Source organism: Lissotriton vulgaris, chromosome 2_1 (genome assembly GCF_964263255.1).
Source record: "Lissotriton vulgaris chromosome 2_1, aLisVul1.2, whole genome shotgun sequence".
Taxonomy (NCBI): Eukaryota; Metazoa; Chordata; class Amphibia; order Caudata; family Salamandridae; genus Lissotriton; species Lissotriton vulgaris.
Genome location: NC_141687.1, coordinates 920,191,358 through 920,205,913, shown reverse-complemented (window position 1 = coordinate 920,205,913; position 14,556 = coordinate 920,191,358). Strand labels below are relative to the sequence as shown.

The window sequence follows — 14,556 nt, the reverse complement described above, 5'->3', positions numbered from 1 at the left end:
TCAAGGTGCACTGTATGCATACCTTTCGCTTTTTAAGCTGGAGTTGTTCACATTCAGCAAACGATTTTAAGTATATTTATGATTCCCACTTTTTTTTTTTCTAGAAACGTTGGGTGGCAGTCCTCTCCCAGGAGTACCCGACACTTGCTTTTCATGCAAGTCTCACAAATCCATTTGGCAAAGGAGCGTTCATTCAACTGCTGCGGCAATTTGGCAAGGTAGGTAGCAGAGCACAACATTCCTCCTCCTCTTTTTTTTATCTATGGATGATGCACTTTTGATTGCTACTTCGGTCATTCATCATAATTTGGGTACAAAAGTGATTTGCAAAATTAGGTTGAAATTGATCTTTGCCAAAGAACAAGTTTCATTCTGCAGATGTGGTTATCTCGTAGAGATAGAAATGTTTCTAGATGTTACTTGTTGCCAAACTGATACTCCTCAGTACGTTAATTGCACAATTGTATCAAAGATTTGTTGCCAATTGATCATGTATTGGTCCTTGATTGTTAAAGAGGCTGCTGTCGCTGTGGAACTTTGTGATTATGTTGGGCGACCACAAGTGGGGGAGGGGGTTGGGGAAGCATGCTGTTGACCCCTATTAAAATGATATGAGCTGAACCTGGTCCTTTGAAATTAGGAATGTAGAAATAGGGATGAAGGCCAGCTGTCACTTGCAAGCCACTGTCCCTGTATTAGCAGTCAACCAAAGGAGGTCGCAAATGCTGACCGGCCTAATTACTCCTCAAGCAGGCCATTTTGTGGCTCTCTGCGTATGGACAGTTTACAATACGACCTTTTGTAAATAGTTTGCATCCCAAAGTTGCATCAATTTTTGCAAATTGGTCGGTGTGAATGTCTAGAATTGCCATTGCCGCTCCCACAGCCACGTGGCCTGCTAGCCAGCAGCCCCCAACTGAGGAGGCCCCCCATTGGATAATATTGGGCCTCACTACCTCTGCACCCGGCTGTCCCTGTGCCGCTGAGGGTGAACCGACTGTACCTACCTGACCCTGAGGGACCCCCAATCTATGCCCTGAACCTTAACTTCACCAGCCGAGTACCCACCTGGAAACCGATAACTCACTTACCTGCCACTGGATAACATTGACTGGTTTGACTCTAAAAATCTTCGAAGTGCCTACCTTTGAAAACTTAAAATATTCCTATAAAATCAGCCGAGTAACGAATTTGGAAGTACTCACCTGTGATCAGGAGATAAGCCAGTACTGTACCTTGTAGCCCAGTATTGAACTACAAAAGTAATCCGGACCGGGTTTACCCTTAACCTGTATTTTCTCCATAGGAATCCATTGTCTGCTTTTCTATGACATTTCTTCTGTCTACTTTTGAAAACTTGAAATATTCTTTAAAAATCATACGAAATACTGAAACGTAATTACCTACCTGTTTTAAGTTGAGACCCCAGTGCTGGACCTAGGAGCCCAGTACTGGATTGCAAAAGTAACGAAATCGTACTGTTCCTGCAACCTGAATTTTCTCCCATTGAATAACACTGCAAGATTTCTGCTGAAAAGTTTCTAAGTGTGAACTTTTAAAATCGCTTTATATTCCTGAAAAATCACTGCAATAACTAAAACGTTTTTACTGAATTGTTTTCAGCTTAGACCCCAGGACTGAATCTAGGATCCAGTCCTGGAACTAGCAAAGTAATCTACAAAGTAATCAACTGTGTTTATATGGACAAACCCAATGAGCTCAATGCTAAAATGTGTGTAGAATTGTGTTGCCTACTGCAACCCCTGTACCTATTGTGTTTACAAAGTTTATTGCCTTTCTGCAAAGTACTCATCTGAGACCTCTCATATTGAGAGCAGTATATTTTGATACCTGTTGGTTATAAAAATAAAACCACTATATCTTTGATATAAAAACAATTGGCCTGGAGTTCAGTCTTTGAGTGTGTGAAACCTTTTTGCTGACCGAGTGTGTACAACAAATGCTTTACACTGTCCTCTGGTACTGCCTTACTGCTCGACCAAGCTACCACTTTAGAGAGTAAGTTCACACTTGGCTTTAACCTCTGTTATACCTCTGGGGTGTGTGGACTCTATACACACTGTACCTTAATCTGGTCCAGTATATACAGAGCCACTTTCTCATATTGGTGGATCAGCGGTGGTATCCAAACTTGCATTTGTTGGACTACTTGGTTACCATCTGATCACACGACAGAACTCATAAATTACCTTTAGAGTTCTGAAATTGTTTTTTTTCCAAAATACTAAAAGTCTGGTAGGGCCTTGCTTAAATCCTATTAGAATTTTTGGAAATTAAAAGTCACTATAGTTAGGGTAGAGAATTAGAACTGTCAGGCTAGAAGGTCTCAACAGAACCCAGCTATTAGTGGAGATAACATGGACCTGGTTGAGGAGCTCGACCTCACACCTTACTTACATTTGAATTTCAAGGAATCGAGGTCCCTATGCAAACTTAAAAATATAGTCATGGGCCTGCATCCAACCAAACAAGGGCTCCAGGAGCTCCTGGCTGAGTATGCAAAAGGCCACCCCTCTGAACAGGGTAACACCAGGTCAGAGGAAGAAGAGGAGGAGGAGGGGGATAACACCAACCCCCCATCTCTAGGGAGGTAAGGATCTCTGTACCCTTATCTCCAAGAGTCCGCTTCTGGGAGCCTAGGAACCACACAGGTGGACTAGGCCCCAGAGAACACATTGGGGAGAGCCCCAAAGAAGAAGACAACTTCTTTTTTGCAAAGTTGGCTAAGAGATTAGACCTAGAGTCCAGACTCCTGGCTCTGGAGAAAGTAAGGATAGAGATGGGCTTAGCCCCCATCTCTGGTGGCAGCAATACCAATAATAAGGATAAAGAGCAATCTTATGATCCTAAAATCCCCAAAGGGATTGTCCCTAATTTTAAGGAAGGGGGTGATATCACCAAGTGGTTCACAGCCTTTGAGAGGGCTTGTGATATCAGAAGACTAACAAAACCTCTCTGAGGGCACTCCTGTGGGAGCTGTTCTCGGGTAACTGCAGAGACAGGATTCTGACCCTCTCTGGGCCATATGCAGTGTCCTGTGACCTCATGAAGAAAACTCTGAGTGATTTGGACTCACTACTGAGGAGTTCAGAATTAGGTTGAGGCGGCTCACAAAACCCAGACCCAATCCTGGATAGATTTTGTAGACTACTCAGTAAAGACACTGGATGGTTGGTTAACTGGACACAATGTGCATGATTTTACTGGACTTTATAATTTGTTTATGAAGGAACACATTTTGAGTAATCGCACAAATGAAAAGTTGAATCAGCATTTGGTAGACCTATGTCTAATTTCTCCCCAAGAATTGGGAAAGAAGGCAGACCATTGGGTCAAGACTAGGGTGACCAGGACAGCCACTGGGGGTGACCAAAAGAAGGTGGTTACAAAACCTCCCCAGAGGAAAGGTGGTGAAAATCCCCAAGATAAAAAGTCTGAGTCTTCCATAGGACCCCAAAAACCTGTACAGGTGGGTGGGTACCAAACTACTCCCTATGTGCCTCAGCCCTAGAGGGGAAGGAACTTTGATCCTAACAAGGCCTATTGTAACAACTGTAAAAAGTTGGGACATTTAACTGTAGACAAAAACTGCCCCTACAATAAAGCCCCTAAGGCACCCAATACAGCTACTCCAGGGACAGTGAATCTACAGATGGGATCAGAGAAGTGCCCAGAGCAAATCTGGGAATACACTCCAGCTAGTCTAGTCTCCTTGGGGAAAGTGGAGCTTGCCACTGAAGCTGGCTGGTCACCCATCTGTAAAAAGTATTTGCAATACCCCTCCATTAATGGAACTAGAGTAGAAGCCCTGAGGGATACAGGTGCCAGTATCACTATGATGAAGGTAATGCTGGTTTCCCCAGAGCAATACTTGATTAGGAAAACTTACCCAGTCACCTATGCTGACAACATTACCACCCAACGCCCTATGGCTATGGTGACATTTGGTTGGGGGAGGTTACTGGCCTGAAACTGGTAGTGGTCTCTCCACAGATGCCAGCTGACTGTCTGCTCGGAAATGACCTGGAAACCTCAGCCTGGGCTGAGGTTGAGCGAGTAACCCAGGCAGCCATGCTGGGTATCCCTAGACTGGTGTGTGTGCAAACCAGAGCACAGAGCAAAAAGAAGGGTGAACAAGTAGGTTTGGAGCCTGAAAGCATGGCCCAACCAACCAAGAGAAAAAGCAAGACTGGGGGACCAGCTTCTACACAGCAAACCTCTCAGGGCCCCTCTCCTCAGGGAGAGGACTTGGAAACCCTAGAGGGAACTGAGCCTGTGGAGCTTGAACCTTAGCAGGTTGGACTCCTGGGCCCAGGGGGACCCACTAGGGAAGAGCTGTGCTAGGGTCAGTGAGATTGCCCCACTCTTGAAAGCCTGAGGCACCAAGCTGTTTCAGAAGCCCAGGGAGATGTTATTGCTACCCACAGAGCTTATTGGGAAGAGGGATTACTGTATGCTGAGGCAAGAAAACCCACTCCTGGAGCTACCAGGAGGGTGGTAGTGCCACAGAAGTACAGGGAGTTCCTCCTAACTTTAGCTCATGACATCCCCCTAGCTGGACATCTGGGGCAGAACAAAACTTGGGAAAGGCTAGTTAGCTACTTCTACTGGCCCCAGATGAACCAAAAGGTGAAGGAGTTTGTGAGCTCCTGTGTTACCTGTCAGGCCAGTGGCAAGACGGGTGACAAACCAACGCTCCCCCTGATACCACTGCCAGTGGTGGGGGTACCCTTTGAGAGGGTAGGTGTGGACATTGTGGGTCCACTTGAACCTCCCACAGCCTCGGGAACAAATTCATTCTGTTAGTAGTGGATCATGCTACTAGGTACCCTGAAGCAATTCCCCTTAGGGTTACTACATCTCCTGCAGTAGCCAAGGCCCTCCTGGGTGTCTACACTTAGGTAGGGTTTCCTAAGGAGGTGGTTTCAGACAGAGGTTCCAACTTTATGTCTGCTTACCTGAAACACATGTGGAAGGAGTGTGGTGTGCAGTACAAGTTTACTACCCCATACCACCCACAAACCAATGGTCTTGTTGAACGATTCAACAAGACATTGAAAGGTATGATCATGTGACTCCCTGAAAAACTCAAAAGGAGGTGGGATGCCCTTTTGCAATGGGGGTTTCACCCTTTGAGCTTCTATTTTGGTCATCCTGTAAGGGGACCACTTTGTCTTATGAAAGAAGGATGGGAGAGGCCTCTCCAAGAACCCAAACAAGACATTTGGACTATGTGCTAGGTTAAGGGCCAGAATGGCTGAGTACATGGATAAGGCATCCAAGAATCTTGAGGCCAGCCAGGTGCTGCAGAAGCACTGGTATGACCAAAAAGCTGCCATGGTTGAATTTCAACCTGGACAACAGGTGTGGATTTTGGAGCCAGTGGCGCCAAGGGCTCTCCAAGACAGATGGAGTGGCCCTTCCCCTATCCTGGAGAAAAAGAGTGAGGTCACTTACTTAGTGGACGTAGGCACCAGCAGGACATCCAAAAGGGTTATCCATGTGAACCGCCTTAAACTCTACCATGACAGGGCTGACCTCGCCATGCTGATGGTGACTGATGAGGAACAGGAAGCAGAGAGTGAACCTCTCCCTGATCTTCTCTCTTCCAGCCCAAAAGATGAGTCAGTGGATGGAGTGGTCTTTTCAGACACCGTCTCTCCCCAACAGCAGATTAACTGCAAGCAAGTCTTGCAACAGTTTGCTAGTCTCTTTTCCTTGACCCCTGGTCTGACCAGCTGGTGTACCCATGATGTGGACACTGGTGACAGTAACCCTGTCAAAAACAAAATCTATCGACAATCAGACCAAGTCAAGGAAAGCATCAAAGCTGAAGTCAGCAAGATGCTGGAGCTAGGGGTGATTGAACCCTCTGAGAGCCCCTGGGCTAGCCCAGTGGTTCTGGTCCCAGTCCCCAAGCCTCATCAGCAGGGTGGAAAGAGAGAGATGAGGTTCTGTGTGGACTATAGAGGACTCAACTCTGTCACCAAGACAGATGCTCACCCCGTTCCAAGAGCAGATGAGTTGATAGACAAGCTAGGGGCAGCCAAATTCCTCAGTACCTTTGACTTAACTGCAGGGTACTGGCAGATTGGCATGGCCCCAGGAGCCAAAGAGAAAACAGCACTCTCCACCCCTGATGGGCACTATCAGTTTACTGTAATGTCCTTTGGGTTAAAGAATGCCCCTGCCACCTTCCAGGGGTTAGTGAACCAAGTCCTGACTGGATTGGAGTCCTTTAGTGCAGCTTATCTGGATGATATTGCGGTCTTTAGTTCCACCTGGTAGGATCACCTGATCCACCTTGGGAAGGTTCTACAAGCCCTGCAATCTGCAGGACTGACTATCAAGGCATCCAAATGCCAGATAGGGCAGGGCACTGTGGTGTACTTGGGCCACCTTGTTGGTGGAGGCCAGGTCCAACCCTTACAGCCCAAGATCCAGAGTATCATGGACTGGGCAGCTCCAACAACCCAGACCCAAGTCAGGGCATTCCCTGGCTTGACTGGATACTACAGGAGGTTTGTGAAGGGTTATGGGTCCATTTTGACTTCCCTCACAGAACTCGCATCCAATAAAATGCCCAAGAAAGTAAACTGGACTGTTAGCTGCCAAAAGGCTTTTGACACCCTGAAAGAAGCAATGTGCTCAGCACCCATTCTAAAAGCACCAGACTACTCCAAGCAGTTCATAGTGCAGACTTATGCCTCAGAGCTGGGTATAGGAGCAGTCCTCCCCCAGATCAATGAGGAAGGCCAAGACCAACCTATTGCTTTTAGAAGCAGGAGACTACTCCCCAGAGAGCAGGGTTGGAGTGCCATTGAGAGGGAGGCCTTTGCTGTGGTTTGGTCCCTGAAGAAGTCGAGGCCCTACTTGTTTGGAACTCACTTCCTGGTTCAAACTGACCACAGACCTCTCAGATGGCTAATGCAAATGAAAGGGGAACATCCTAAACTATTGAGTTGGTCCATCTCCCTACAGGGTATGGACTTTGAAGTGGAACACCGGCCAGGGACTGTGAAGACTCCCGTTTGGGGGAGGGGGGGCGGGGGGGGGGGGGGGGGGTGAGAAAGTGCCATCTTTCTTGCATTGGTATGCCCCCACTTTTTTCTGAACTGCTGATGTGCTTTGACTGAGTGTGCCCTGGGCTCCTGCCAACCAAGTGCCCAGGACGTGTTCCTTCCCTAAAACTGTGTTGAAACTAAAACCCAATTGGCATCTCTGGCCACCTGTCACCCCCTAGTAAATGGTACCCAGGGCATGGTGGCCAGAGAAGACCCCTGAGGGCTGCAGCACTTAATGTGCCACCTTCAGGGGCCCTGTACCCTGACGCCCACACACAGCCTTTGCAGGCTGAGTGTCTAAGTGCAGAACTAAACAAAGAGTCAACATGGCACACATCCTTGTGTGCCATGCCCACAGAACCCTCTGCCCTGGCATACTTCAGTCACCCTTCTAACTGGGTGCCCTATGACAGAGGTTTTGGCACAGGTGCATGAGACCTGTGTCCCTACAGTACCCAGGGCCATTCCTGGGCACTGTGAGTGTCTAAGCGCAAAACTTAACAAAGTCGACATGGCACATATCCCTGTGTTATTCAAATCTCTTGTGCACTCGAAATGTAAGCACTAATGCTACAAGAACCTTACCTCCAAATACGCAATGACAGGGTGGTGATGAGAATGGACCCACACTTTATGCCAAAGGTGGTGTCAAGGTTTCACATGAACCAGACAATACAAATACCAAGCTTCTTTCAGAAACCATCCACAAGTGCAGAGAGGGCACTGCACACTCTGGGCGCTTGAAGGGCAGCAATGCATTAAATGGAAAGAACTAAAGAGCACAGGAAAACAAGGCAGTTCTTTGTGTCCTTCGCAAGCAGTTTCCTGGGTAGACCAGTAACTAAGGCCACCATCGCACGGTGGATCGCACAACTGATATAATTCTGCCACAAACCAGCAGGTCAAGAACTAACAGAGGGGCACTAGCCCACTCTACCAGAAAAAAAGGAGCAACAATAGCCTTCCTGGCTAACACACCCATTCAGGACATATGCCTGGCGGCAACATGGTCTTCAGTGCACACGTTCACTAAGCACTACTGCATGGATATTCAAATGAACAAGGAAGCACAAGTAGGACAGAAAGTGCTTTAAAATATATTCAACAACCAACGCTCCTCTTCCACCCAGCCGCCACAAACATAACAAACCGCTACATAGTCTATGCACAGCATAGTGAATCCAGAAAGATTCACGTTGCAAAACGAATAGTTTCTTACCGGTCGGTGTCGTTTTGCAGCTTGATGATCTTTCTGGATTCACTAGCGAACTGACCAACCTCCGCCAGAAAGATGAGGCAGGAGAGGAAGGTGGAAATACAAGGAATAAAAGACAAACAGCCACTTCAAGAGACAAAGTGAAAATTCATTTACTTTAAGGAAACATTGTCAAGGATTCACGAACAAAACACAAAAACAAGAAAAAAAGAATCCGAAGATGGCGCCTTAAGGTGGGAGCTTCCGCAGGAAGCGTGCCGACATCAAAGGAAGTACACCAGAAGGTGGGACGTCGACGCCCACCTGGGCTACGAAAAAAAGAAAAGACTACGATTCCGGACCCAACCACTAGACCGCGGAATAATGCACAGCATAGTGAATCCAGAAAGATCTTCAAGCTGATGACGGCTGATAGCCAGAAACCGGTCCTTGGATGCTTGTTTCCGGTCCAGAGAAGACATGGCTGGGCAGTTCGGGCTGGACTGTTCCCATGAGGCACAGGGTCAGACTGATTTGCATATAGCCATGTCTGAACTGGGGTGGCAGAGTGGGCTAAAGAACGATGATGGATTAAACCCAGATCTTTTGACTGGGTGCGAGTGTTTGATTGATTCAGATGCTCCGTTCATCACCACCCCCTTTTGTACAGCAAACAGATCATGGCATTTCTAATGGTACCTATGTCTCCATCCTCCTCACTTCAGTGGCTGGCTTTTCTCTCTCTGTTCACAGGAATACAGGCAGTACACTTCCACTGTATGGGAGAACAGTCCTTATCCTCTATCATGGATTATGCCTGGTCATGGGCATGGCAAAGTGAATCCCACTGGCCTCACTCTTACATACAACCACTACCCATGTGTTACTCTGACTACCGAGGTATATGCATTTGACACACTCAGAATGCAAGTGCAGGATTCTGGGTATACACATAATAGTGCAACTTTACTCAGAGGAGGCCAGTAATCCTGACTCTCAATGTCACACATAACATTCTGGTCACACTATTTATCTGTCACCTTGTGTTTATGCATTCTACCGAGAACGGGGACAGTAGTCTTCTGCTTATAATAAGGGCATGCTTGGCGTTCCCCTCCATGTCTCAGGGCAGGTCCAGGACCTTTCAGTGTTCTTTATACAAGTATACTGTGGAGAAACTGACGGTCCACTACCCCGATCATAGCGATTCTCCGATCCTGGACTTCGCTTTCATTTGCCGCTTCCACTACAAGCACTGGTACCTGCTCCCCTCTGGGGCCTCCTCGTATTTGGGGCAGTTCTAATGACTCTCGGGTACAGCCCTATGAGTATCATTAATTTATTTGTGCACCTTCGTGTAATTTGATCTACTTGCAGTGTTTTATTACTAGAGCACCTGCTCTTTAACAATGCTCTTTGCACTCCTCGTCACTTCCCTTTGGAGTATAATGTTCCTATTGCGGCAAACAGGGACCTGTTTCCTGACTATTCTTCGCAGTTAAACATTCCCCAGGTCCTCCTCAGTCCTGATGAGACCCCTTCATTCAGAATCGAAACACCACCGACGTCTCTACAGACAGACTGTTGTTAAAAATAAACACTACTGGAATTTTTTCTCGTGTTAGTGTATTTTCTTGAATTATACTTTTGATATAGCGCTGTCTGTTAAAACCAATGTACCTATAGCACGCCTACTCTGTCATGATTTTACTTCTGGTCATGGTTTTTTTCACTTGGGGTATTGCTCACTTGTTACGAATTTTCACAACTCTGCTAATTTAATTGCATTTTTCTGTTCAAAATAAATTCAGTTTGGCAGTATTGTTAATATCTTAATTCTGGTTTTCATTGTATTTCTTCACAGATTAAATCCTAACAGTTATTTTACTGTGTCGTGTATATTTATTTTCATAGGAGTTCCATTTGAAGACTTGTTTAAATGTGCTTGTATAGCCCGGTACAGGCCTCTTGCACCTACTTAGATTAGCGTGGTGCTAGACCCAATTAAGTGTGGAAACAGATATTCAAACTGTTAGGCATTCAGAGTAAAGGAAGACACCCATATACAATGCAGGGCACATTTCCATTACCACATATGTTCAGCTTTCTTTCCATATTTGTTTATTATAACATTCAATTATCTTAACTTATCAACATAAAATGTGTACTAAACCTATAAATCACAAAGTAAAAGTGATCTTATATGGGTTAATGTGAGCAGGTCACAAGCAACAACAATGCCATCCTACGTATGGGTCCTGTTTTGGGTGCAGACACCGGTGCTACTACTGCAGTGTTTCGTTAATGGATTGCCAAAATAGAACTCTTCTAGATTTTGTCTTTTCTCAAAGGTGAGTGTAATGAGGTTTAAAATAGGAAGCTAGCAACACATTAATTACTCAAAATTAGAGTATAGAAAATGTTTGCCTCAGATCTAGTTCAAGTACACAGTAAAGAAACCTCAAAATACACTTGCTTATTCTACATATTTCAGTTGAACCATTCTTTTTGATGGTGCAGCCCTGGAATTTAAACGGTCTATATCCGAGACAAAATCTTCTTGTGCTTCACTCCTTATAAAGTTTGGTTGTGACTTCCAGTATAGGCAAGAGACATGAGGTATGCATGAAAGATGTCTTTATTTTCATTTGGGCTACATTGTTTTCATACACTCAAAAACGGAAGATAAGAATGATGGTGTTCATTGATCAGCAGAATAATTTGTTAGTATTTGGCCCAACCGTGCCATTGAATGCCATCTATTTGATCTTTACGAAGAGGGAGATTAATAGCCCTGCTGCTTGATTAAACCTGCTTTCCTGACAATCTCTGCAGCTCAAAGGTTTTGCCTCATGTCCTGTTCGTGCCCTGTTGCTCTTCTCTTTGCAGGACAATTTGTTCTGACTACCAACAAGGTGGGTGCCTTTTCAGTTTCTAGGCATCATGCTTTCAGCATTACAGTCTTCATTCTGCTACTTTTCTGTGAGTTAAATTCGCAAAGCACCGTTCCCCAACAAGCACAGTTTAATAGTACCTTGGGGTCTTATTTAGAGTTTGGCAGATGCAATACTCTGTCACAAATGTGACGGATGCAAGGTCTGCCATATTACAACTGCATTATAGCCTACTGCATTTGTAATAATAGAAACAGGATATTTGTCACTTTTTGATGGAGTATCCTAACCTCAACTCTAAATAAAGCACTTGGATGCCTCAAAGTCTTTATAAAATGTGTGTGCTGTGGGTGAGGGCTGCCTGAATATCTGTCATTTATCTGGCTGTTGGAATGAACAGCCTCTGAGTGGCTTGTCTTTGTATGTTTCTGAGCCTTTTTACATTTTTTGACAGTGTGAGGTAGCCGAGCAGGGTTCGGATACCAAAAGGGCATTTTGTGGGGGTCAGTACCATCATCTCTCCCTTTCCTGTGTTTCATATGGGTATGGTTGCATTCTATCCGAGCTCGGTGGCGACGGGTAGGTCTCCAGACAGGAACGCAGGCTGATGGAGCTACATCCCAAGGCTCTCCCCTGACGTTTACTTACCGCCGAGTACTCATGTAGTACATAATCCCTGACCCTTAGGCATAGGACATTACTACAGAGGTAATTAAAAACCTATATTGCTTGCATTTCACACATGACACCAGCATGTTGCTGAATGACTGCATATTCCATAATTTCTACACTTTTAAGGTCCTGATGAATCGCGGATAATTACTTAGGCGAGAAACATGTTGACCAGTTTTCTATCCATCTTCATCTAGTACCATCATACCTAACTAGGTGGCACCCAGTGAGTTGGATTCACGTTTTTAACCGTAGCGGGAGACCCTCAGAATAAAGTAGTACTTTTTGGTACTCCCTACTACATTTTATTCACACTACAGACTATCGACTCCATTTTCCCACATACCCGCACTTCACCATGAGGCAGTTGGATTAAAAGATCTCCGATAAAGAGCCCCTCTTTGAGGTGAGCCCGTCGGGGATTGCACCGCCTCCCCGACGAGGAGCAACGCCAATGATGAAGCATGACACCCATTCGGGTGTGTGAGGCAAATACATCCAACAAAAGGGATGCCCTAGGGTGCCACATGTACACCCCCGGTCACGCCAAACACACAACTCTTTTTCAGGAACGGTTTAGCTACCCACTTTGTTTACATTGTCTATTTGGGGGCACTGGCTGATACTGGACCTTCCACTTGGCTAAGTGGTAAAGAATGCCCCGCTGATCGATTGATCACCCTCCCCTCTTTTGATAACTGCATTCTGATTTAGTCATGAGTATAGGCCTATTATCTTGTACAACCCCCCCCCCCCCACCCCCCCTACCCCCCCCTGGATAGATTGCATGCTAACTCCTTGCTCACCTTGCTTGGAAGCACCTACAAACAATATTTTCAGGCTAGGAATTTCATTTTTTGCTTCATGGGTCTTTTGGGCATTTTTAAGGGTTGTGGCAGGTGTAGAGGTTACATTGCTGAGCATATTCTTTAAGATGTCTGGTTTTGTAAAATACTATCCCAAATACATCCAAAGAGACCAGAGTTAAAAAAAATAGTCCATCTCATAGGATAACAATTGCTGCATAACTCTGTTGCCCAACTCTGTTGCCCATTATGCCGGCTGGCAAGTAAGGGAGAAACAAAGGACCTCCTCTTATGTTTGTCTTGAGCAGGTTTCTGTTCGGGGGCCCATCTGTGACTCCGGCCCTTAATTTCTGTTTTCGCAGTTCGCCTCCAGGTGTTCTGTGGCCTGTCTTTCTTCTGTTTTTTTCCGTTTGCCTTATTGGGTGCAGTGGTTAGCTGTTTAGGTCTCGCCTGAGCCAATGCGCTTGCGAATTGCTCCGGCGAGATTATAGTAAGGGGAAAAGAACAGTCTACCAAAACGGCGGATTAGACACAGTTCATGTGATCTATGCGCGTGCACAAACCAGCCACGTCACACACCACCATTTGTCTGTGCCTCGCATCAGACTTCAAAGGCTGCCGCCCCACCCCCAATCAGACTTCAAAGGAATGCGCTCCCGCTCCCCCGTCCCCCGCCACTGCAATGCCGAGAGCTTGTTTTGCTTGTGTGCTTGTGTCTTCCTTCCTTGGCCCTGGGTGCTTTCCGTGTTCTCCCATTCAGTGCCTTCTCGATCCAGTACTTGATTGCTGTCCAAGACCCAGCACTCAATGCCTCTATCATTATACACTCTCCCTGTGTTTTCCTGTTTCCACTTGCTTTTTCCCGGCTCCATCATTCTGTGCTTTGATAAACTGAACGCGCTTTGTAGCACTCAACCCTGCGTGTTCTTGGCTTCAGTCTCTGTGCTGCTGCACCACGTCACTCAGGGGCACCGCCACGTCACTCAGGGGCACCGCCAAGTCACTCAGGGGCACCACCACGTCACTCAGGGGCACCGCCACATCACTCAGGGAGCCCCCCCCATGACTCCCGAACACCACCACATGACTCCGGGGCACCACTCAAGGGAACCACCACATCACTCGGGGGCACCACCACATCACATCACTCGGCGACACCACCACATCACTCGGGGACACCACCACATCACTCGGGGATACCACCAAATCACTCTGGGATACCACCAAATCACTCGGAGACACCACCACATCCCTCGGGTACACCACCACATCCCTCGGGGACACCACCATATCACTCGGGGACACCACCACATCCCTCGGGTACACCACCACATCACTCGGGGACACCACCACATCACACGGGGACACCACCACATCACTCGGGGACACCACCACATCACTGAGGAGCACCACCACATCACTGAGGGGCACCACCACATCACTGAGGGGCACCACCACATCACTGAGGAGCACCACCACATCACTGAGGGGCGCCACCACATCACTGAGGGGCGCCACCACATCACTGAGGGGCGCCACCGCATCACTGAGGGGCGCCACCGCATCACTGAGGGGCGCCACCGCATCACTGAGGGGCGCCACCGCATCACTGAGGGGCGCCACCGCATCACTGAGGGGCGCCACCGCATCACTGAGGGGCGCCACCGCATCACTCTGGGACACCACCGCATCACTCTGGGGCACCACCGCATCACTCTGGGGCACCACCGCATCACTCTGGGGCACCACCACGTCACTCATGGGCACCATTCAGGGGCACCACCACGTCACTCATGGGCACCACCACTTCACTCATGGGCACCACCACGTCACTCATGGGCACCACCACGTCACTCATGGGCACCACCACGTCACTCATGGGCACCACCACGTCACTTGGGGAC

The 14,556-nt window shown here is 47.2% G+C and overlaps 1 protein-coding gene across 1 annotated transcript in view; it reads left to right on the top strand.

Moving 5' to 3' along the window:
- GNL2 (G protein nucleolar 2) overlaps nucleotides 1-14,556 on the top strand; it is a 210,564-nt gene that overhangs the window by 81,566 nt on the left and 114,442 nt on the right. Inside the window, exon 8 of the mRNA XM_086956449.1 lies at nucleotides 105-218. Coding sequence (XP_086812575.1) covers nucleotides 105-218 — 114 coding nt within the window. The remainder of the gene's footprint in view (nucleotides 1-104; nucleotides 219-14,556) is intronic.